This window comes from Zalophus californianus, chromosome 15 (assembly GCF_009762305.2).
Source record: "Zalophus californianus isolate mZalCal1 chromosome 15, mZalCal1.pri.v2, whole genome shotgun sequence".
Taxonomy (NCBI): Eukaryota; Metazoa; Chordata; class Mammalia; order Carnivora; family Otariidae; genus Zalophus; species Zalophus californianus.
Window position 1 is genome coordinate 63,181,721 of NC_045609.1, and position 21,930 is coordinate 63,203,650.

Sequence of the window (21,930 nt, forward strand, 5' to 3'; positions counted from 1 at the left end):
TCATAATTCCGGACTTCCAGCTCTATTACAAAGCTGTCATCATCAAGACAGTATGGTACTGGCACAAAAACAGACACATAGATCAGTGGAACAGAATAGAGAGTCCAGAAATGGACCCTCAACTCTATGGTCAACTTATCTTTGACAAAGCAGGAAAGAATGTCCAATGGAAAAAAGACAGTCTCTTCAACAAATGGTGTTGGGAAAATTGGACAGCCACATGCAGAAGAATGAAACTGGACCATTTCCTTACACCACACACGAAAATAGACTCCAAGGGGTTGAAAGGCATAAATGTGAGACAGGAGTCCATCAAAATCCTAAAGGAGAACATAGGCAGCAACCTCTTCGAGCTCAGCCGCAGCAACTTCTTCCTAGAAACATCGCCAAAGGCAAGGGAAGCCAGGGCAAAAATGAACTATTGGGATTTCATCAAGATAAAAAGCCTTTGCACAGCAAACGAAATAGTCAACAAAACCAAAAGACAACTGACAGAATGGGAGAAAATATTTGCAAATGACTTATCAGATAAAGGGCTAGTATCCAAAATCTATAAAGAACTTATCAAACTCAACACCCAAAGAACAAATAATCCAATCAAGACATGGTCAGAAGACATGAACAGACATTTCTCCAAGGAAGACATCCAAATGGCCAACAGACACATGAAAAAGTGCTCCACATCGCTTGGCATCAGGGAAATCCAAATCAAAACCTCAATGAGATACCCCCTCACACCAGTCCGAATGGCTAAAATTAACAAGTCAGGAAACGACAGATTTTGGCGCGGATGCGGAGAAAGGGGAACCCTCCTACACTGTTGGTGGGAATGGAAGCTGGTGCAACCCCTCTGGAGAACAGTATGGAGGTTCCTCAAACAGTTGAAAATAAAGCTACCATATGATCCAGCAATTGCACTCCTGGGTATTTACCCCAAAGATACAAATGTAGGGATCCGAAGGGGTACGTGCACCCCGATGCTTATAGCTGCAATGTCCACAGTAGCGAAACTGTAGAAAGAGCCAAGATGTCCATCGACAGATGAATGGATAAAGAAGAGGTGGTATATATACACAATGGAATATTATGCAGCCATCAAAAGGAATGAGATCTTGCCATTTGCAATGACGTGGATGTATCTGGAGCATGTTATGCTGAGTGAAATAAGTCAATCAGAGAAAGACATGTATCATATGACCTCACTGATATGAGGAATTCTTAATCTCAGGAAACAAACTGAGGGTGCTGGAGTGGTGGGGGATGGGAGAGATGGGGTGGCTGGGTGATAGACATTGGGTAGTGTATGTGCTATGGTGAGCGCTGTGAATTGTGCAAGATTGTTGAATCATAGATCTGTACTTCTGAAACAAATAATGCAATATATGTTAAGAAAAAAAAAGAAGAAGATAGCAGGAGGGGAAGAATGAAGGGGAGTAAGTCGGAGGGGGAGACGAACCATGAGAGACGATGGACTCTGAAAAACAAACTGAGGGTTCTAGAGGGGAGGGGGGTGGGGGATGTGTTAGCCCGGTGATAGGTATAAAGAGGGCACATTCTGCATGGAGCACTGGGTGTTATGCACAAACAATGAATCATGGAACACTACATCAAAAACTAATGATGTAATGTATGGTGATTAACATAATAATAAAAAAATGAAAAAAAAAAGAAAGGTTGAGAGACTTGCCCCCAAGGCCACATACCTGGCACCTGGTGGAATTATGAGTTGGACTTCGGCAGTCTGGCTCTAAAGGCTCTTCACCATGAAAACCATGGCCCATTGATTAATCCCTTGTAGATCACTTTGGTCATTAATGGGCAAAATTTACATTTTCACTGCATGTAGAACCTGACTACTCTAAGCCTGGTCCTAGGACCAGAGGCATTGGCATCATCGGAGAGTTTTTCAGAAATGCAGACTCTTAGGACCCTGCCAGACCTAATGAATCAGAATATGCATTTAAATTTTTTTAAAAGATTTTATTTATTCATTTGAGAGAGAGAATGAGAGATAGAGAGCATGAGAGGGAAGAGGGTCAGAGGGAGAAGCAGACTCCCCGCTGAGCAGGGAGCCCGATGTGGGACTCGATCCCGGGACTCCAGGATCATGACCTGAGCCGACGGCAGTCGCTTAACCAACTGAGCCACCCAGGTGCCCCAGAATCTGCATTTAAACAAGATCCCCATGGGTGTAGTATACTGGTTCTTTGCAAGAGCTATCTATGGTTCAGGAAGGAGCCCTGCGACGTGACGTTACTAGGTGCGTGGTCTTGCTTTTTGCCTAACCTTCCAACTCTTCAGATCATCTCTGAAACCTGAAACACTTCTCTGAAACTTGGAACTCATCATCTTATTCAGCATCTTTCAGTTCCTGAAGATGACGGGGAAGAACTGCATGACGCCCTTAGGGGAATGTCTGTGCTCATGAGAATTGGCCAGTGCTCAAAAAATATCACAATTTCTGGTGTAGAGCAGGATAACCTCACACTCTGGTCCCCAGCTCTTGAGCTCCAGGCACTGAGACCTAGGAGGGAAACTGACAAATGAGTGCATCCAGGGTTTGAGGCATGTTTTAGGGCCCCATTAATTCTCAATGTCTAGTGTTGTTAGTATGAAAAGTCTAGAATGTTTCTTTGTTGATGGAGACATGAAGAACCTTGATCCTGTTTGATGGTAGTGTGGATGGATTTGGCAGAAGCTGCAGAGAGTTTTGAAGAGTGGAGGGGAATGGCAGTCACAGCTCACGTTTCTAGCACGCTGAGGATGTGCCCAGCTGCCCTGCGCTAGAGCATTTTGCTTTCACTGTATCCACAGGAAGCCCAGATGAGCCAGTGCTGTTATTCTTTCTGTTTTACAGAGGCGGGAAATGAGGCTTCACAATAAAACTTGCCCAAGAGTTTACGGCTAGGATATGCCAGAGCTGCAGTTATAGACCAGGGTTTGGTAAGCGATGACCCAGCAAGGCTCACACCAAGAATGGTATTTATGCATGTAAGGGGCTAGAAAAAAAATGGAAAGAATGACCCTATTTCATGACATGTAAAAATGAGATGAAATGCGCCTCAAATTTCTGCATCCACAAATCAAGTTTTATTGGCACATACCACACTCATCCATTTATGTATCATCTCTGGCTCCTTTTGTGCTAGAGCAGCAGAGCCGAGTAGTTACGGCAGAGACCGTGTGGCCCACAGAGTCCACGAAAGTAACTCTCTGGCCTTTTGCAGAAAAGACTCGCTAACCCTACCTATAAACCTTCGTCGTTGGAAGCCAGACCGGAACCATTCACCACTGTTCTGGGGCGCCTTCCAGTAAAGCCACTGAGCATTTCATTTCTACGACTACTCCCTTCCCCAATTCCAAAGGAATTGCTTAATTAGGAAAGAACCACTTTAAGGAATGGAAGGCAGAATTTTAATATCACGTCCCCAGTCGCTGGTGGTGTAGCCTGCACCAAACATAATTCTTGCCTGCTCCGTTGGCAGATAATTAAGTGTTCATCCTCCGCAAAGCTGAGTTGATGTTGTCGGAGATGCTCCCTCCCCAGACAGACCGAGGGACAGAAAGGCACAGTGAAATCCGCTGGCTAGAAACCCATCTGCAGGGTTTTGTTCTGTTTCAAAATCAAGGGGAAGGAGAGTGAGAGGAGACGGGGAGACACCATCCGCAAAGTCTTGCTGTCCTCACCAGAGAATATTGAAACTGTCGGGGATGGTTGAGGAGGCTTCTCCCCCAGCGTGCTCCTTGTGGTCTGCTTCTCCACTGTCCCCTCGTCCTGGGACTTCCTGGGGGAATGTGTACATCCCTGCACCTGCTCCTCATGTGTCAGGGAGGATGGGAGGAGCTGCTGGAGACAGGTAGTTCAGAAAACGGAGTGCCGAACCTGGTCATAAACAGAGATGGGCAGACATCCGTGTGGCCTGCCTGTGGCACGCTATATGCCCGTCTGCGTCTGGTGTGTGTAAGGGCTCAGTGTGAACACTCTAAGAGGTGGGTTCCTGGGCAGCTTGTGTATGATCTTCTAGCACCACAGCAACCAGGAATGTCTGCTGGGCACGTTGTGGAAGTGCTTTCTGTGCGTCGTATCTCAGCAGTTCCCAAATGCTGATCTGGGGACTGGGAGAATGTGTATGTCCCCAAACATAAGTGTTTCATTGGTTTGTAATATAATGAGCACAATGACTGGGTAGCATAAGGCTAATTTTACTTTTTAATTTTGGGGACCGCATTGTTCCCCCTGCGTTCTTTCTCTTTTGGAGATGTAAAATGTTACGTATTTTTTGAAATGGCATTCTCTTTTATTTTTTGTACATTCCTTTCCTTTATGAAGCGATTGGTGAGTGCTCCTGACAATTTTGTATTTGTTGAGAGCGTGGATCCTATTGCTAGATGACTATGGTTTGAATCTTGGCTCTGCCATGAGCTCTGAACCCCTGGGTGGGTTACTTAACCTGTCCGTGGTAACTTGGTTTCCTCATTTGTCAAGTAGGGATAATCATGGCTATCTCATGGGGTTGCTGGAGGGATTATATTAATATATGTAAAACATATGGAGTAGTTCCTGGACCAGAGCAAACACTACATTAGTATTATCAGTCTCTTTCTAGTTCATGTTAAAACTTAGCGGTGGATGAAATCAGTAAGATTATGCTGGTGCTTTCAAGAGCTTGGCCAGTGGGGGGCCGGGGAGGGTTATTCACGTCTAAGAAGTCTAAAATGAAGGAGCTCCGACTTTATCTCTTCATCTTTGCAACAGCCCCATTTAAAAACAGATGAAGGAGCTAAAGGCCAGAGAGGTCTATGGACCCTCAGAAATCATCTGCCAGCCTCGGAAAAAGGGCAATTGTGCAGGACCTGCTGGTCTCCTTGGTGGGAGCAGGCTTTTCATATGCAGATGTTTGGGGCTTTTCTTGAAATTGTGTTCAGCTTCATTTGAGGTGAATACAGTTCTCACCCTGTGTCCCTTCACACTTGCCTAGGTGTACTTAATGTGCTCAATTATCACCTGCCTTCTATTCCTTCTCACTAGTTCTCTATCAGTGTGCCAGGAACAACTTCCCGGGGTGTTTGAGTCCCGCAAGCATTAGGAGTTTCTTAAAAAGAGATTGGCTCTGGTAGCCTCCATTAGGCAGACAGAGGTTAAAAACCAGTTTATACGTTCAGCTGTGCATCCCTTAAACACTTTGTGATTTCAGCCAACCCGAGGAGATACTCAGCTGACTAGTGCCCTAGATCTTTGATTTGCTTTAGGAAAGGTTTTGTTCGGGTTACTTGCTTTAAAACAAGTGGTTTTCAAGAGGGGCTGTGTTGATGGACACCCTTCTCTTCACTCTTGGTTTCATCTCAGTATTAAGAGGATTGAGGCCGTTTAAATTGTCAGGGATCCAAGAAATAGCAGGCCTGATTCCAGATGTTTCATTAACAAAGGACAGACAGATATTAAATGTGCAGCAGACATCGAACCTCTTCCCTCTTCTCAAGGAAACATTTTCTCTGCCCACAAGAAACAAGGAACTTCTGCCCAACTGTCAACCTGTTTTTCTAGCTCTTCCATGACTCCTTTCTCCTCCCCACCCACATCCCCCCAAGACTGGGAAGGGAGGCATTGCGAATCTGATCAGCATATAATCACAAGAGGCCTGGGCCATATAGTGCTGGCCTTCCTCAAGAAGGAGAGAATAAGTCTCTTGGTGCAGACAACTTCTCAGCCCACTGGACTGGAGAGGCCTTTCAGGGGGGATGGGGTTGGGAGAATAGCATATAGAAAAGCCTAGTGATTAAGAGCTTGGACCCTTGAGCAAATCAGGGTTGTGAGTTCAAGCTCTCTCCTAATACTGTGCGGCCCCAAGCAAGTTACTTAACTTGCCTAAGCTTCCGAGTCTGATTTGTAAAATACAGATGATAATAATCCCTTTCACATGAGGTTTTGTATAGATTAAAGGAGATTGTCTTTACCAAGTCCATTGCCCAATGCTTGCACTTAATAAATGTTAGCTGCCAGTGTCATGGTATTGCACTTTGGAGGTGGAGTTTGGAAGGATCTCCACGACAGTGGCTTATAAGCAGCTTTAGTATAACAACTCAGCATTTCATGTGTGACCTCACTTTCAGGAATAATTGCTAGACCCATCTATCCTTGGGGCAGCCTTTCACTTTACCTCTATGGTGAGCAGGCCATCAGTTGGTGTGCTTATGGAATAAGTTCTGTGATGACCTTGTTATCAGTTAGCTCTTGCTGTATAACAAACCAGTCTAAAGCTTAGCAGCTTAACACAATGCTCATTTATTAGGCCTTGAGTCTGGCTGACAATCTGGACTGGGCTTACCTAGCCAGTTCTTCTGTTGGGCTTGCCTGGACTCACTCATGTTTCTGCAGGCAGCAGGTTTCTGGGAGCTGGTTGGTCTACATGGCATCATTCACATGTACAGTGGTTGGTGCTGGCAGTTGGCTGGGATGATGTCAGCCACTGAACCACGTCTCCACTAGGCTAGCCCAGGTTTATTCTCGTGATGACAGTCTCAGGGTTCCTAAGGGCAGCAAGAAAGGATAAGCCCCAGCACGGGCTTTGAGCCTCCATTTTGTGTCATACTTGCCCCATTGGCCAAAGCAAGTCACATGGCCAAGTTAAATGTGTGGGACACAACTGTCTAAGATCATGGATGTGTGCAGCCATTATTGCAACAATATACCCCAATTTCTTATCTTTGGTGAGTTTGAGTGGAAATACTTTGCATTTAAGCATTCAAGTGGTACAAGATTTCTTTTTTTCAATCCTTTGTCAGATATGGTATTTTAATGTGCCTGGCATCTGATTGCTATCCTTGGATTTTATTGCTGACATGCTTTTCTTTTCTTTAATCTTTTATTCCCTTTATTTGGGAAATTATAGTTTGCTGCAGGACATAGTTCTTTTTATAGGAGAACCAGCTGTGATGTCATAACTGAGCATATTTCCTTAGGGATATGCATTTATCCCCATGCATTTGGAAAAATGATCCACAATCCATTTGTTCATTTCTATTTTGGTGTCTGACTTCACATTGAATCAGAGCAAATATGTGAGCTAAAAATGTATTAGTTGATAAATTAATCCCTAAAAAATGTTATTTATGATTTTGATTTCTATTATTGATCTCTAATAGGTGAGGGGATATTAAAAAAGAATTAATTTTCTTTCTTTTATAAAGTCAGTTGGAATTTTCACAAAACCAATTGAGAACTGATACTAGAAACTATTCAATTCTTTTCATTAGAGGAGTGTTTAAGGAGGAAATTTTTTTTTTTTTAGTTAAAACAAATACAATAATATGACTAGTAACTGAAAATAGAAATAAATAGATTACTTAGAGTCCAAACAAAACAGTTTCAATAAAGAATTTCTCAGTGGAACATTTAGATTCTTATTGAATCTGTATACAATTATATCTTATTCCCCAAACAAAACAGATTTTCAGTGATAAATGTTTTTGGACAGCAGCAAGATTCAATTCAGTTCATTTCAAGATGCAGATTTATTTATGAAATTAGAAGAAAACAGGCGCCCACCTGGGGGAGTCCTGTCTATCTTTAGCTACTCTGTTGGTGTTTCACCCAGAAATACCTCAGAGATAGAGGTGCTTCTTACAAGGATGAGAAAAATTGCAGCTGGAGCAGAAATTAATTTGTATTTATAGTCCAAACACCTACATGAATTCTTAATCTGCTTTTTTATGATTTTAGGGGAATTTATAGAATCGTTTAGATTGGAAGAAATCTCCAGTGGGTCATCAAGTTTCCTCTCCTTATAATGGCAGCACTGATTTTATTATCCTTAAAGCAGCTCTGATAGATGGGTGTCATGTCTGGCTCATGTTTCATGCATTTAAAAATGTATATTCCCTAGCCTGAGTGTATTTAATGTGTAGGAGACAGACTGAGAGCTGCCTATATGCCCAGGAGACCTTTTTTGAGTTCCTGACACAGTCTCCTCTGGAACAGATGCTAAATATGTAGCACATTAAGCATTATATTGATGCCATCAAACTAAGTTTGCTTTTGGCTTCTGACAACTGGAAATATTTTTCCCAGCGTGTATAGGGACCGAGTGTGCTCTCTGTTCTGAGACGATAATAGAAAATCGTTCCCTCTTAAACCTGTTTTGTCCTGCATACGTCCAGGGATCCACCACCCCCACAAATAAGAGAGCCTGGTTGGAAGACCAATTATGAACCAAAAGGTATTTTGGGGTATTTCTAATGTCTGCAGAAGTTTGTGAGACACAAAGGAATATAAGACATGCAAGAAATTTATATTCTGTTTCAGAAGATTTCTGAGGTATATCTGAGAAAAAAAAGAGACTGGTCTCTATGAGCAGTGTCTAAAAAATCCAGACTATCACTTTACGGTTCCACTTAGTGAACAATACCCAATTATGCATCATTACATTATACTGGATACTGACAATAGTGAGTGTCCAATTATGCAGAAGAGACACTGTCTAGGAGAGAATATGATATGGTGTTTGTTGTTTAAAACAGCTGTAAGTGCCAAAGGGGTAGCAGTAGGGGAGATGAATAAGAACTGGCTTCCTCACGGACAAAGAAGATGTGATTGGCTGGACTTTGACAGGTTACAATTGCTTACCCAACCATTGCCTAAAAATAAGTGTTGAAGAAGAATGGGATAGCAATTGTGAGCTCAGAACTAGTTTTGAGTCCTGGTTTTACCAATGTCCAACTTTGTGACCCTGAACAAGCAACTTACCCTCTCAGGGCCCAGCTGTAGAATGGTCAGAGTAATAGCACTGGGTTCATAGGGTTGTTGTGAGGACCGAATGAGATAACTCATTCAAACTGTCTCGGACAGAGCTAGTCATGCAGGTTAGTAAGAGCTAACTGCACGTGACGGTGATGGCACTGGTATAGGAAAGGCCTGTAATGGAAAGTTTGCTTGAACAAGGCATATTTGGAAACAAGTGAAAGGGGCGTTTTAGGTGGAGGGAAAAATGAAGAGTCAAAGTTCCGAGGTGGGGTGACTATGTTTGGGGCGTGGTAATGGGGCGGAGGAACAGGGACATACAGCTAGCTATTTGGTGTCAGAGAGTACCTTTGAATATGTTAGGTGGGGACCAATTACATGGTCTTAGAGACCAAAGATAGGCATTCAGCTTGCTCCCAGAGACAAGTATGGACTAATTGTGATAATGACTCCAGCTCCCATGGCGGAGGTTATAGATTTTAAATGCCTATTGTGTTATGATGTATCCAATCCTGTGATGGATCCTTTATGTTATGGATTATTTTTAATTCTCACAATAATTTTTACTATTTATATGTTAGGCCAGTTTTAAAAATGAGGAAACTGAGGATCAGAATGATTAAGTAATATGGTCAAAGTCACAGAGCTAACCAGTGGCAGAACTGGGTCTCAAACGCGTGTAGTTGCTGGTGAGAGGGGAATCCGTATTCTAGCCCAACTTGGTTAACCTTCCAGGCCTGTGTTCCTCAGGATATTAACTAGTCAGAGGAGTGGCACAGTACACGTGACCAGGAGGAAAGGCTGAAATGGACAGGGGGTCAGGGACTGGGGTGAAGGAGCCGCCAAGAAACAGTTGTAATTTGGGCCCAAGTTACTGAGGCTATTGGTAAGAGACAGGCATTGATGGTGAGGAGGAAGGAATAAATCAGTGAATTCTTTAAAAAGACCGTCTTAAAGGACTTGACCATTGAATGTCTGTGAAGGTCAAGGGAGAAGAGTCAAAAGTGGTTTTCAGTTTTCATCCTGGTCAGTGATGACTCTCAGGTGCTGCTGGTGACCCAGTGCCTTGGGGCCCAGTAGTTACATCACACCACTCCCCTTGCTCCTGCTGCCCCCCCCGCCCCCCACCCTGCCACCACCCCAAGGTCACCCGGGCTGAAGCTTGGACCAGAAGACTTCTTTTTCTCTTTAAATTTTTTATTGTTATGTTAATCACCATACATGACATCATTAGTTCTTGATGTAGTGTTCCATGATGCATTGTTTGTACGTAACACCCAGGGCTCCATGAGAATGTGCCCTCTTTAATACCCATCACCAGGCTAACCCATCCCCCCACCCTCTCCCCTCTAGAACCCTCAGTTCGTTTTTCAGAGTCCATCGTCTCTCATGGTTCATCTCCCCCTCCGACTTACTCCCCTTCATTCTTCCCCTCCTGCTATCTTCTTCTTCTTTTTTTTCTTAACATATATTGCATTATTTGTTTCAGAGGTACAGATCTGTGATTCAACAGTCTTGCACAATTCACAGCGTTCATCATAGCACATACCCTCCCCAATGTCTATCACCCAGCCACCCCATCTCTCCCACCCCCCACCACTCCAGCAACACTCAGTTTGTTTCCTGAGATTAAGAATTCCTCATATCAGTGAGGTCATATGATACATGTCTTTCTCTGATTGACTTATTTCACTCAGCATAACACCCTCCAGTTCCATCCACGTCGTTGCAAATGGCAAGATCTCATTCCTTTGGATGGCTGCATAATATTCCATTGTGTATATATACCACCTCTTCTTTATCCATTCATCTGTCGATGGACATCTTGGCTCTTTCCACAGTTTGGCTATTGTGGACATTGCTGCTATAAGCATCGGGGTGCACGTACCCCTTCGGATCCCTACATTTGTATCTTTGGGGTAAATACCCAGGAGTGCAATTGCTGGATCGTATGGTAGCTCTATTTTCAACTGTTTGAGGAACCTCCATACTGTTTTCCAGAGTGGTTGCACCAGCTTGCATTCCCACCAACAGTGGAGGAGGATTCCCCTTTCTCCACATCCCCGCCAACATCTGTCATTTCCTGACTTGTTAATTTTAGCCATTCTGACGGTTGTGAGGTGGTATCTCCTTGAGGTTTTGATTTGGATTTCCCTGATGCCGAGCGATGTGGAGCACTTTTTCATGTGTCTGTTGGCCATTTGGGTGTCTTCTTTGGACCAGGAGACTTTTTGAACCTTAAACAGAAGATGAAAATAAAACAGGGAAGAACACCCATGTCACACAAAGGTCACAAATAGTTACTATCACAGAAAAACTAAAGACTTCGGTAATCCTTTAATCCTGGTTCACTCATCCTGATTATATCTCCGGTAGGGATTGGCAGTTAAGGCGAAAGAAATCTTTCCCCCATTATGTGTTCCAGTTGGTTACTGCCACCATATTGGAAAGCTATTGATTTTTGCATGCTTATTTGTATCCAGCCCATCCTACTACATAGCTTCTCAGTTAATTTTCTGGGGTTTCTAGTTATATAATCATGTCTTCTCTAATAAGCAATGGTTTTCCTCTTCCTTTCCAATAAATACTCAGTTTGTTTTTATTTCCTGACTTATCACTTTGTTTGTAATATTAGTTATTTTAAGAAATTAATTGGAATAATGAAAATGATGTTGGGTTGTTGGGCAGCTGAAGGAAGGACGGATTGGAAATCAGAGAGGCTGAGATAGAGTGAAAGGCCCAGAAGCTAGTGCAGTAGAACCATGATGTTATGATGTCCAAGGAGATTGAAATGAAAAAAACTGAAATAGTCACAGGAGAAAATGGAATGGAAAGGGCACAAAAGACGACTTTCAGGCCTCAACTCCAAATTCCATGGTCTAGTTAACAGTCGCCAGGAACTTTGACTCTGTTGTTAATAGAGTTTGAAGTTTATTGTAATCAATTCATCTGAAAAGAGGTGAGAAAATGGAAATTAATTAGAATTCTCAGTTTATAAACAGCTCCAGGAATGTGGATTTAAAAGAAATTAGCAGGTATTTCAATTTTCTTCAATATTGCCATGGTCTGACTCTTAATCTAGCCTGAGGCAAAACATCACATAATAATTACAATCAAAAAATGCTTTTTCCAGTTGACAAAGCAATTTTACATATATTGTCTAATTTCGTCTTCAACAACTCTGAGATGGATGATGATGGAAGCATCTAACATTTGTCTAGTGAGTTACATTTTGCACAGTGCTCCCACCTGCACCACCTTATTTAATGCTTACACTCATTGATTTCTAATATACACTCAAAAGGTTTGTCTAATTGTCTCTACACACAGATATTCTTTTCTGTTTCTGAAAATAAAATTCCCCAGAGAATGTCTGTCCTTGTTTTGTCCATGCACTGAACCCCTCTTCGTTTTTGAAAATCCTTTTCAGGGGGCACCTGGGTGGCTCAGTCGGTAAAACATCTGACTCTTGATTTCAGCTCAGGTCATGATCTCAGGGCCATGGGATCGAGCCCCGAGTCCAGCTCCACACTCAGCAGGAAGTCTGCTGGAGATTCTTTCCCTCTCCCTCTGTCCCATCCCTCACTCCCTCTCTCTCAAACAAGTAAATAAATTAAAAAAAAAATTCTGTTCAGGTAGGACATGGTTTTTGCCCTCTTCTCACAAGAGAGAGGTAAGAGAGAGAGGTGGAGTGGAGAGAGGCTGAGCGAATCAGCTCAGGGAGGACCCCGCCCCATGGCCCATGTGGTGGGGCTGTAGTAGAAGGTGGCTGACAGGAAGTCCCCTTGGCAGCTCTGAGAGTTATGGGAACTTTAGAGTGACCTTCTCATCTTTGACTTCTCCCCAGAGTGAGGACAGTGGGGAGCGTGGCTGTGTGAGGGTGTGTAGTATGCTCTTTAGAGGATGATGTTTCATAAACAGACACACATACACACGTTTAGAGGCTCCGCATTCTGCAGTGCCTGTCACTTCCCTCAACTTTAGAAGAAAAAGAAGCTTGTTTGGCTGCTTGCAGGGTCTTTCAGTGAAATGTGTCCAATTTTGCAATGGAACTTGGCGGGCAGTTCCAGAGGCCAAGGAAGGAGAGAATTTCAAGGAGGGAGTAGGTTATCACTTTTGGCATCTGCCAAGAGAGGTAGAACTCAGGGGAGGATGTGACCACGAGGAAGTCACTCACTGGTGCCCTTTGAGGGTCCAGTTCTGGGAGGTTGTTGGGCATGAAGCCTGACTGCTGGGGCTCCAAGGGAAGAGATGGTGAGAGGGGACAGTAGACTTGGGTTACCGGTGTAAGATGTGTAGCTCTGTAAGGCCGGAGGAAAAACACTAAACACACACATAATTTGAGTACGTTTCTGTTATAAAAGATTCAAGGTGTTGAGAGACATAAAATAAAGTAGGCAAGACTTCTGTTTCTTTTTGTTGCAGCCCCCCTCCCCAAGTGGAATGGAGTGACACGTGCTCTTCCAGTGCTTGGTAAACATTTTAGAGACAGGGTAAAGTTCATGTCGATGTCAGGCACGAGCACAGAGGAAGCACAGAAGGAGGGGAGATTCAGGGTAGGCATGTGTGTTTGCATGTGTGCAGCGTTATAGAACGTGTGGATTTCTGTGCATGGGTCGATGTCCACCTAGGTCATTCACATGCACAAACCAGGAAAGAAGGTGAAGGCCTCCAGCTCTTCACTTGATATGGACAGGAAGGGAGAGAGAACTTATGTAGCACTGGTGTCCTGTGAGGAAGATTGGGGTCTCTTAAGATGCTTTCTGTCTGTTTGGATCAGGTCATCTGCTGAGAGTGAGTGTGACCACTGTGAAACTGGGGTCCAGAGGAGAGAGGTCTGAAGAAGCTGCTGAGCAGATGATATCTGGGTGTTCACAAGAAATGAAAATGAGTGAGAGGAGGGAGGGAACAAATCAATGTGTCTAACTTGAACTTGTAATGGCCCCACTCAGTACCTTCTGCATTGCCCTCCAACAGTGCTGGGTGGCCTGGGAGCTGAGAAATGGTCAGGAGAGAGGTAGCCCTGGGAACGTGCCTGGCGGGTGGAACAGAATGTCGGGGAGGAGGGCTGAAAGTGTTGTGGAGGGCACTCAGGAGTATTTGATTCTGGGGTAGAGGTGGGGGAAGCAGAACCATAAAGCCAGGAGGAGGCTAATGGGCTGAGCCAAGTGGAGGGTTGAGTGATTACAGGTCCCAGCGAGGGCAGAGTGAAGGAGGGAGAGAGATGGCAGGCTAGGAGCCTCCATTCAGAGAGGTGGAACGTGCACTGAGGGCATTTTAAAGCCAGCCACCAGAATTAGTGGCATTCATGGTAAACTGGCCATGGAATTTCAGGTAGCCTACTTCAATCAGATAAAAGCCAAACCAAACCAAAGCAAACAAACAAACAAAAAAACCCAGGGCCTATTGTACTATAGCTGACTCTATTTCCTAAATTCATGAAAAAATTTCCTTATTATTTACCATCCCTTTGTAAGGGTCATTTCTGAAAATCAGTATGTCTCCAAATGGCAGCTATTTGAAGAAGACTTAATTCTTCTTTCACGTAGACTATTACTGACGCTCTCTGACTTGTGAAATCCTTCCATGCTGCAGGGTCTGATCCCACTTGAATTTCTCCTCGTTAAAACACAACTCAGGGTACATTTTTATACCTCCGCTCACTTCCCCTCCCCCTCAACTTTTGTTTTATAAAATCTGATCTTTTAATCAGTTGTGCTCCCCATGTTGAACCTTCCCCTACGTGTAGACTTAGAACTTCTGGCTTTGGCTGGTTTGGACAGGACACCAAATGTAAAAGTCTCCCCGCCCTCCCCCCGCCCTAGCTTTTCCCTCTTCTGTCTGCTAGAGATGGTTCTGGCTTTGTGCTCTCTTCCCCGCAGGAACATCCATATATTCTCTTACCCACTCGGGGGAGGGGTGTGCCCTTATCAGAACAGTTCTCCTGGCTTTTGAGATACATAGTCATGAAAACAATGAAGGAAGGAATAGGTGGGCAGCGCATGAAAGAAGTTTTCCTAGGAATTTTGGAGTTGAGGATGTGAGAGGATCTGCAGGTTATGGGAGAGGAGGGGTTTAAGTATCCATGTGGATAATACACCCCCTTCACAGTCATTGATGCCAGCGAAGTACTGAAGTTAGTCTGAAATTACTTTTTGGTAGCTTTCTTTGACCATGATACTTCTCTGTGACTGGTCCACATCTGGATCTTAGTGTCATGGGGCTACACTAGAATCATCACCGTCTAGACATGAGGAGACTGCGTTAAAAAAAAGTAACCCCAGGACCACTGAATAACACGAATTGATTCCATGGTGGTCCATGGGGCAACAGAAACTTGAGGAGACTGACAACAGAATGTCATTTCTTTCTGGTTGGTGTATTTCATGTCACTTTCTCACCTTATGGTCTACTTTTGGAAATGAGCCTATTTTGTATTACAGAACTTAATACAAAATTTTCCACTTCCCTAAAATTTTATTAAGTTGCTTTATGGAACAATTTGTGTAAGGTCTAATTTTCCAAGTTGTCGGCTGTGCAGCGTAATGACCTCATACTTTTTCATCTAGTTTCATACCATTATTTATATAAAGAGGTGGCTGGTTTGCATTCAGACTAGGCAAATGTGAAAACTGGACATGTTTTTTCTTCTATAATTTTAGATCTAAAGCAACACTGTTGCTCTATTTTAGCGCTATCCAATAAAAAATAAATAAAAAGCCGTATCTGTAATTGTAAATTTTCTAGTTGTCACAGTAACAAGGTAAAAAGAATCAGATGAAATTAACTTTGATAATATACATTGTTGAACTGAATTTATCCAAAATAATTATTATTTTCACATGAAATGAATTTTAAGTTATTAATGTGATATTTTAGATTCTTTTTTTGTACTAAGTCTATAATATCTGGTATGTATTTTACACTTAGAGCACATATCAATTTAGACTGTCCACATTTCAAGTGCTTGGTGGCCACATATGGCAAGTGGTTTCCACACTGACTGGTGCAGATCTACTTTTTGGCCCTGATTACTTGAATATCAGTGTGGCTACTAAATTCTCTGATTTGCTGAGTATGTTAATGTAATCTGAATGATGGCTCTCATAGAAGTGACAGAGAATTAGTCATTAAGAATCATTCGTTCATTCATTCATTCTTCTTTTCATTTATTTGCTCGTTCACTCATTCATTTTCATTCATTCATTAGGTTAGAGTTCTACTTCATACCATACTCTAAATTTTATGACATATTACAGAAGTTATAGAATAAAATAAAAGTGAATTTCTATATATTCTTGGAAGGTGGAGGAAATCCCCCCCTTTTCATTTGGGGAAATATTATAAGGCAGAAAAGTGAAGTATAATAGAACAAATAAACCTGCCACCCATCCAGAATGGCGAATATTAATGTTTTGTCACCTTTGTTTTAGACTAAAAAAATAAATAGAGTAGCTCTTTCAGTTTGGGTGGACCCCTTGAAGTTCTATTTCTTTCCTGACTTTTCTAGGGGCAAAAACTATCAGGAATTTGATGTATATTCTTTCAGTGTATTTTTATGCTTTTACTGCAGATTGATGCATCAAAAACAACATAGAGAACTACTTGGTGTACTTTACATTTATGCAAGTGTTCTTTTTTTCCATACTCAACATTATATTTTGAGAAATATCCATGATGATATACATAGATACTGTGGATAATTCTATTGTATATTTCTTTCTTTTTTTAAAGATTTTATTTATTTATTTGAATGTGAGAGAGAAAGAGAGAGAGAGCATGAGCGGGCAGAGGGAGAGGGGGAGGGAGAAGTAGACTCCCTGCTGAGCCCCAATATGGGGCTCCATACCAGCACCTGGGATCATGACCTGAGCTGAAGCAGAAGCTCAAACCGACTGAGCCACCCAGGCACCTTCTACTGTATATTTCTACTATATTTACCTATATTTTAAGTGATGGACATTTAGGTATTTTTCCCCAAACTCACTACTGTAGAAATATTTCAGTGGGCATTCCTGTACAAGTTTCCTTGTACACATATATAAGCATGTCTCTAGGGTATGTATCTAGAGAAAGGGCAAAGACTTTCTAAGTATAATATCAAAGGCAGAAGTCACAAAGGAAAGGAGGGATAGTTTTGTCTACATAAAAAGTTGAGAACATCATCAGTACAGAAGAAAATATTTTAAAAATAGAAAGGCAAAAAAATTTGCAACAAATATGATAGAGAAAGGGTTAATATCCTTAATATATAAAGAATTTTTGCAAATTGATTTGAAAAATATGATCACCTCCGTGGGAGGGGTCATATGTAAACAGTTCACAAAGGAAGAAATATAAATGGCTAATAAATATATAAAAATATAATTGACATTACTAGTAATCAAAAGAATGAAAATTAAAAGAATAATTATCTTTTTTTGGCCTATGGAGTTGGCAAAGATGAAAAACAGAATGATGATACCTAGTGCTGGTGAGAACATGGGGGCAATAGGCACTTCTATATACTGTGGGTAAAGTTTGCATTGATGTCAACTTTCTTTTTTTTTAAGATTTTATTTATTTATTTATTTATTTATTTGAGAGAGAAGGAGAGGATGTGGGGGAGAAGGGCAGAGGGAGAGGGACAAACAGACTCCATGCTGAGTGTGGAGCCCTACGCGGGGCTCAGTCTCACAACCCTGAGATCATGACCTGAGCCAAAATCAAGAGTTGGATGCTCAACTGACTGAGCCATCCAGGTGCCCCTGCATTGATGTCAACTTTCTAGAAGAGAGTTTGGTAGTATGTATGAAAGGCCTTCTAATGTGACTCAGAAATTCTACATTAGGAATTAATCCGGAGAAAAAAACTCAGTTGTGCATAACTCTGCCACACTGAAATGCTTGTTGTAGTGTTATTTATGCTGTATATAAAGTTAAAGGGGAACCAGTGATGATAGTGCACCATAAACTGAAGAATATAGTAGTTTCCCCTTATCTGCAATTTCACTTTGCTTGGTTTCATTTACTTGTGGTCAACCTTGGTCTAGAAGCTAATGATCCTCTTTCTGACATATAGTCAGAAGGTCCATAATAACCTAAGGTTATGTCACAATGCCTACATCATTCACCTCACTTTGTCTCATCTCACACCATCACAAGGAGGGTGAGGACAGCACAATAAGATGTTTTGAGAGAGACCACATCCGCAGTATAGACCACATTTTATTACAGTATATTGTTGTAATTGTTCTTTTTCGGTTTTAATCTCTTACTGGACCTAATTTATTATGGCTAGGCATGTATGGGAAAAAACATAGAATGTATAGGGTTTGGTATTACCTGCAATTTTAGGCATCCACTGGGGCTCTTGGAACATATCCTCTGCATGAAAGTGGGAACTGCTCTATGACTAAATCCACCCAAGATTAAAATCCCTAACAACACTGTGATAGCACCAAAGATGCAGTTAATTTGAGGAACTTGGAAAAGCCCCCCAAAAGAAGTTACTTTGAGCAACATTTTGGAAGCTGAGAGGTGTTGAACAAGGGTTGGAGCGGAGAGGTGTTGGACAAGGGCTGGAGCTGGGAGTGGGGGAAAGGCATTAGGGAGGAATGGGTGGCCAGAGCAAAGGCAAGGAGGCTTAAAAGAATCTGGTGGATTAGGGAGGGAGAATGACTTAGTGTGATGGGTGCACAGGAAACAGGAAGGAGCAGAGCAGGACAGAGCCCTCTCTGCTCTGAGCCCGTTCTGTGATGTCACCGTCCTATGATTACTTAGAAACTTTTTAGGATTTAGTCACAAAATCCAAATTACTTGGAGTTATTTCAGCTTGAGTATGTAATTCCATCAGAGTATTTCTTGTTTTAAAATTTAATTTGGCTTATTTAAAACTATGTATTACTCCAAAGAATTTTCCAAGTTAGCAAAATTTCCCTCAGCTGCCTTTCATTGGCCCCACTGCATGTTTTAATAACTTGACTGTGTAAGGCGCTTTCTTTATGCAGCTATCATTGTTGATGTACAGTTACACAGCTGCTCTTTTCTCTCCTGATTCCTCTCTACCTTGGCCGTCCCTCTGGTTTGGCTGGTGACTGAGAATGGTGGAGGCGGGGTGCTTGATAACAGGTTGGAAGAAGCCGAGAGTGTGCTGGTTCAGGCTTGGAGTCATACTGGCGTGGGTTAGAATCCTGGCTCTGCATCTGCAATTTGTAGGTATGTGATCTTGGACAAATTCCTTAGCCTTGCTGAGCCTCAGTTTCCTTAATAGTAGTTTGTCAAAAAGATGTCCTGCTGACTCTTTACAATGGAGCTCACCATCTTCTTCCTGAAGCCAGCTCCTTCCCTGGCTTGGGTATGCATGTTCATGGTGTGGCCCCTTGTCCAGACACCCAGAGGCTTGAAATGCCAGAGTCACTTCTGACTCCTCCATCCATCTCCCGCTAGGTCAGTTGCTGAGTCAAGTAAATTGCATCTCCCCCTGCTCTTACATCTATTTCTAACTTTATATGTTTTGTCCCCCACCCACTCTTCTGATGTAGGTCCTCCATTCTATTATCTTAGACCAGTGTTCTTCAATGTAGAGCACCTAAGACAATCCACTGACTATTGAAGAAAATATCAGAACTTCTACATATATGTGCATTTTAATCTCAGTCTTTAAAATGTTCTATTTTACATGTGTCTTATAAATTATTAGAGTAGTACATGTGTATAATATACGATAATATATTAATGTTATTAACATATTATTCACCAAGAAACCCTCCATTCCATGGTTTCCTCCTGCCTTTTGTATTGAAAACAAACTCATCTGTCTGTCATTCAAGACACATACAGTCTTCTTTTCTAGTCTAGTAAGATAGTCGCTTGCAACTTTCCTTGCATATACTGCAGGCTTGCTGGATGCTTTTATGCTCTCACCTCCTTACCTTTATACTTTTGTTTATTTTTTCCCTTCTTTTACTTTCCACATGCTATAGGAAGCAGTGTGAGTAATGCTTAAGAACAAGGATGGAGATATATACACACATGCAGACATATATATACACATATTTTTACGTATCTATCTATATCTTTATATATATGTGTGTATCTTTACATACACACATATATGTATCTCTATATAGGTATAATATGTTTATCTCAATCTTTGAAATGTTCTATATTATATAGGTTGAAATCTCTTGCTTCTGCTACTTTCTAGTTTTATTTAGGTAAGTCACTGACACTTCCAAGCCTCAACTTTCTCATCTGGAAAATAGGGATAATAACCAATTCTCAGGTTTGTTGTGACGAGTTACTAAAATGCCACATTTGAAGGGCGCCTGGGTGGCTCAGTCAGTTAAGTGTCTGCCTTCAGCTGAGGTCATGCTCTCAGGGTCTTGGGATCCAGCCCCGTGCTCAGCAAGGGGTCTGCTTATCCCTCTCCCTCTGCCCCTCCCTCCCGCTAGTGCTCTACTCTCTCTCTCGCTCTCTCTCTCAAATAAGTAAATAAAATCTTAAACAGAAAGAAATGCCACATTTGAGCTGAGCACCATGCCTGGCACATCCACAGTACCTGTTCTGTAGATGGGAGCTGCGGTGACTGCTTCTATTATTCTTTTCCAGTATTTTTTGTCCAGTTCACCCAAATTCTGAGATTGTGCAGGAAAATGAATATTTTCATAACATAAGTATGTTCACTAAAGAGCTTGCCATTTATATGACTGTTACCTATACTCAGACATCCCTACCAGCATCATGTGACTAACTCCTGCCCATCTTGATATCGCTGGTCTCTCTTTTTCAGTAGGATTGTCCAGGTTATTATTAGCCAACAAGAAATGCAAATGCAATGCAAAGCAATTGTAAGCTTTGTAAAACATGCCAGATCACTTGAAACAATGCAAGTGATATTAGAAAAATTCTGGAATCATATCACAGGCAATGGCAAATCAGCATCTGGTAGGAAAAGAGAAAATCAAACAATTATAAGCGTAGGTATCTCAAAACAGAATGTTTTAAACATCAAAGGATTAAGAGGAGATTTGAGAGAAATTAATGAAGGCTTTGAATATTTCTGCTAACGGAAGTCTTTTAAAAATAATATGCCTGAGTACTTAACTAAAATACAAAAAGCACTAACCATCAAAGAAATTATAGATAAATCTTACTACATTATCATTAAGAATGTCTGCTCCTCAAAGAAGTCATAAAAAAGCAAGGCACAAACTTTATATGTCTTTATCCAGAATATATAAAGAATTATAAATCAGTAAGAAAAAGACAACGGTAAAAAATAGGAAAACTTGTGTGTGAAACAGGCATTTCTCAGAAGAGGAAACACAAATGATGAATAAACTTGAATAAAATGCTTAACCTTATTTTATAAGAAGGGAAATAAAATGTATGACCATATTAAGATACTGTTTTACTATTTCTAGAGGGACAAAAGTTATGATGTCTGTATTAGTTATCTATTACTTTGTTATAAATTACCACACATTTGGCAGCTTCATGCACATTGTTTCATAATTTCAGTGGATAGGACTCTAGGTATAGCTTAGTTGGGTCCTCTGCTTAGGGATGCCTGGTGACACTAAGCAATAGCAAAGATGGATCAGTGGGGATTTTTAGATAGCACTTAAGAAAATCATTTTACGTTCTCTTACAAAGTTGAACACTTATATTCTTTAAGATGCAGGAATCCCACTCCTAGGTCTACATGCTGGGAAGACTTGTAATTGGGGACTATGGAACGTGCATGAGAATGTTCATGGCAACATTGTTGATATAAACAAAACCCCGGAAACAACCCAAATGCCCACTGACAGGAGAATGGTAAATTGTGGAATTTTCACCCAACAGAATATCAGATTAAATACATGCCCAGAAGCATGTATTTAATGACATCATTAAATCTTTTACCAATTATGTTGAGTAAAACAAGCAAGGCAAAGAAACTACATACGCCGGGATGTATTTTTATAAAGCTCAAAGCAAAGCAAACTTAAATAATAGATGTATGATAAAACTATATGGAAAAATCTAGGGAATGACAACAGCAGGATTCAGATGGTGCTTACCTTGGCTGATGGTGGCAGTGTGTAGGCACAGGGATGGGAGGGAGAAAGGAATGCACAGATACTAGGTATTGATGATGTTCTATTCCATAAGTTGGGTGATGGATTCATCATGGGCATTCATCTTATTATTATGCTTTATAGTCAT

The 21,930-nt window shown here is 41.7% G+C and overlaps 1 protein-coding gene across 3 annotated transcripts in view; it reads left to right on the forward strand.

Annotated features, from left to right (window-relative positions):
• Window positions 1–21,930, forward strand: part of CFAP58 (cilia and flagella associated protein 58) — a 108,608-nt gene that overhangs the window by 64,088 nt on the left and 22,590 nt on the right. Inside the window, exon 16 of one of the 3 annotated variants that reach the window (XM_027596396.2) lies at window positions 2,858–2,939. The exons of the other annotated variants lie outside the window; for them this stretch is intronic. Within the exon in view, the coding sequence (XP_027452197.1) occupies window positions 2,858–2,908 (51 nt within the window). The 3' untranslated portion in view covers window positions 2,909–2,939. Of the gene's footprint in view, window positions 1–2,857; window positions 2,940–21,930 lie in introns of those variants that run through there. 3 annotated transcript variants of the gene reach the window in all.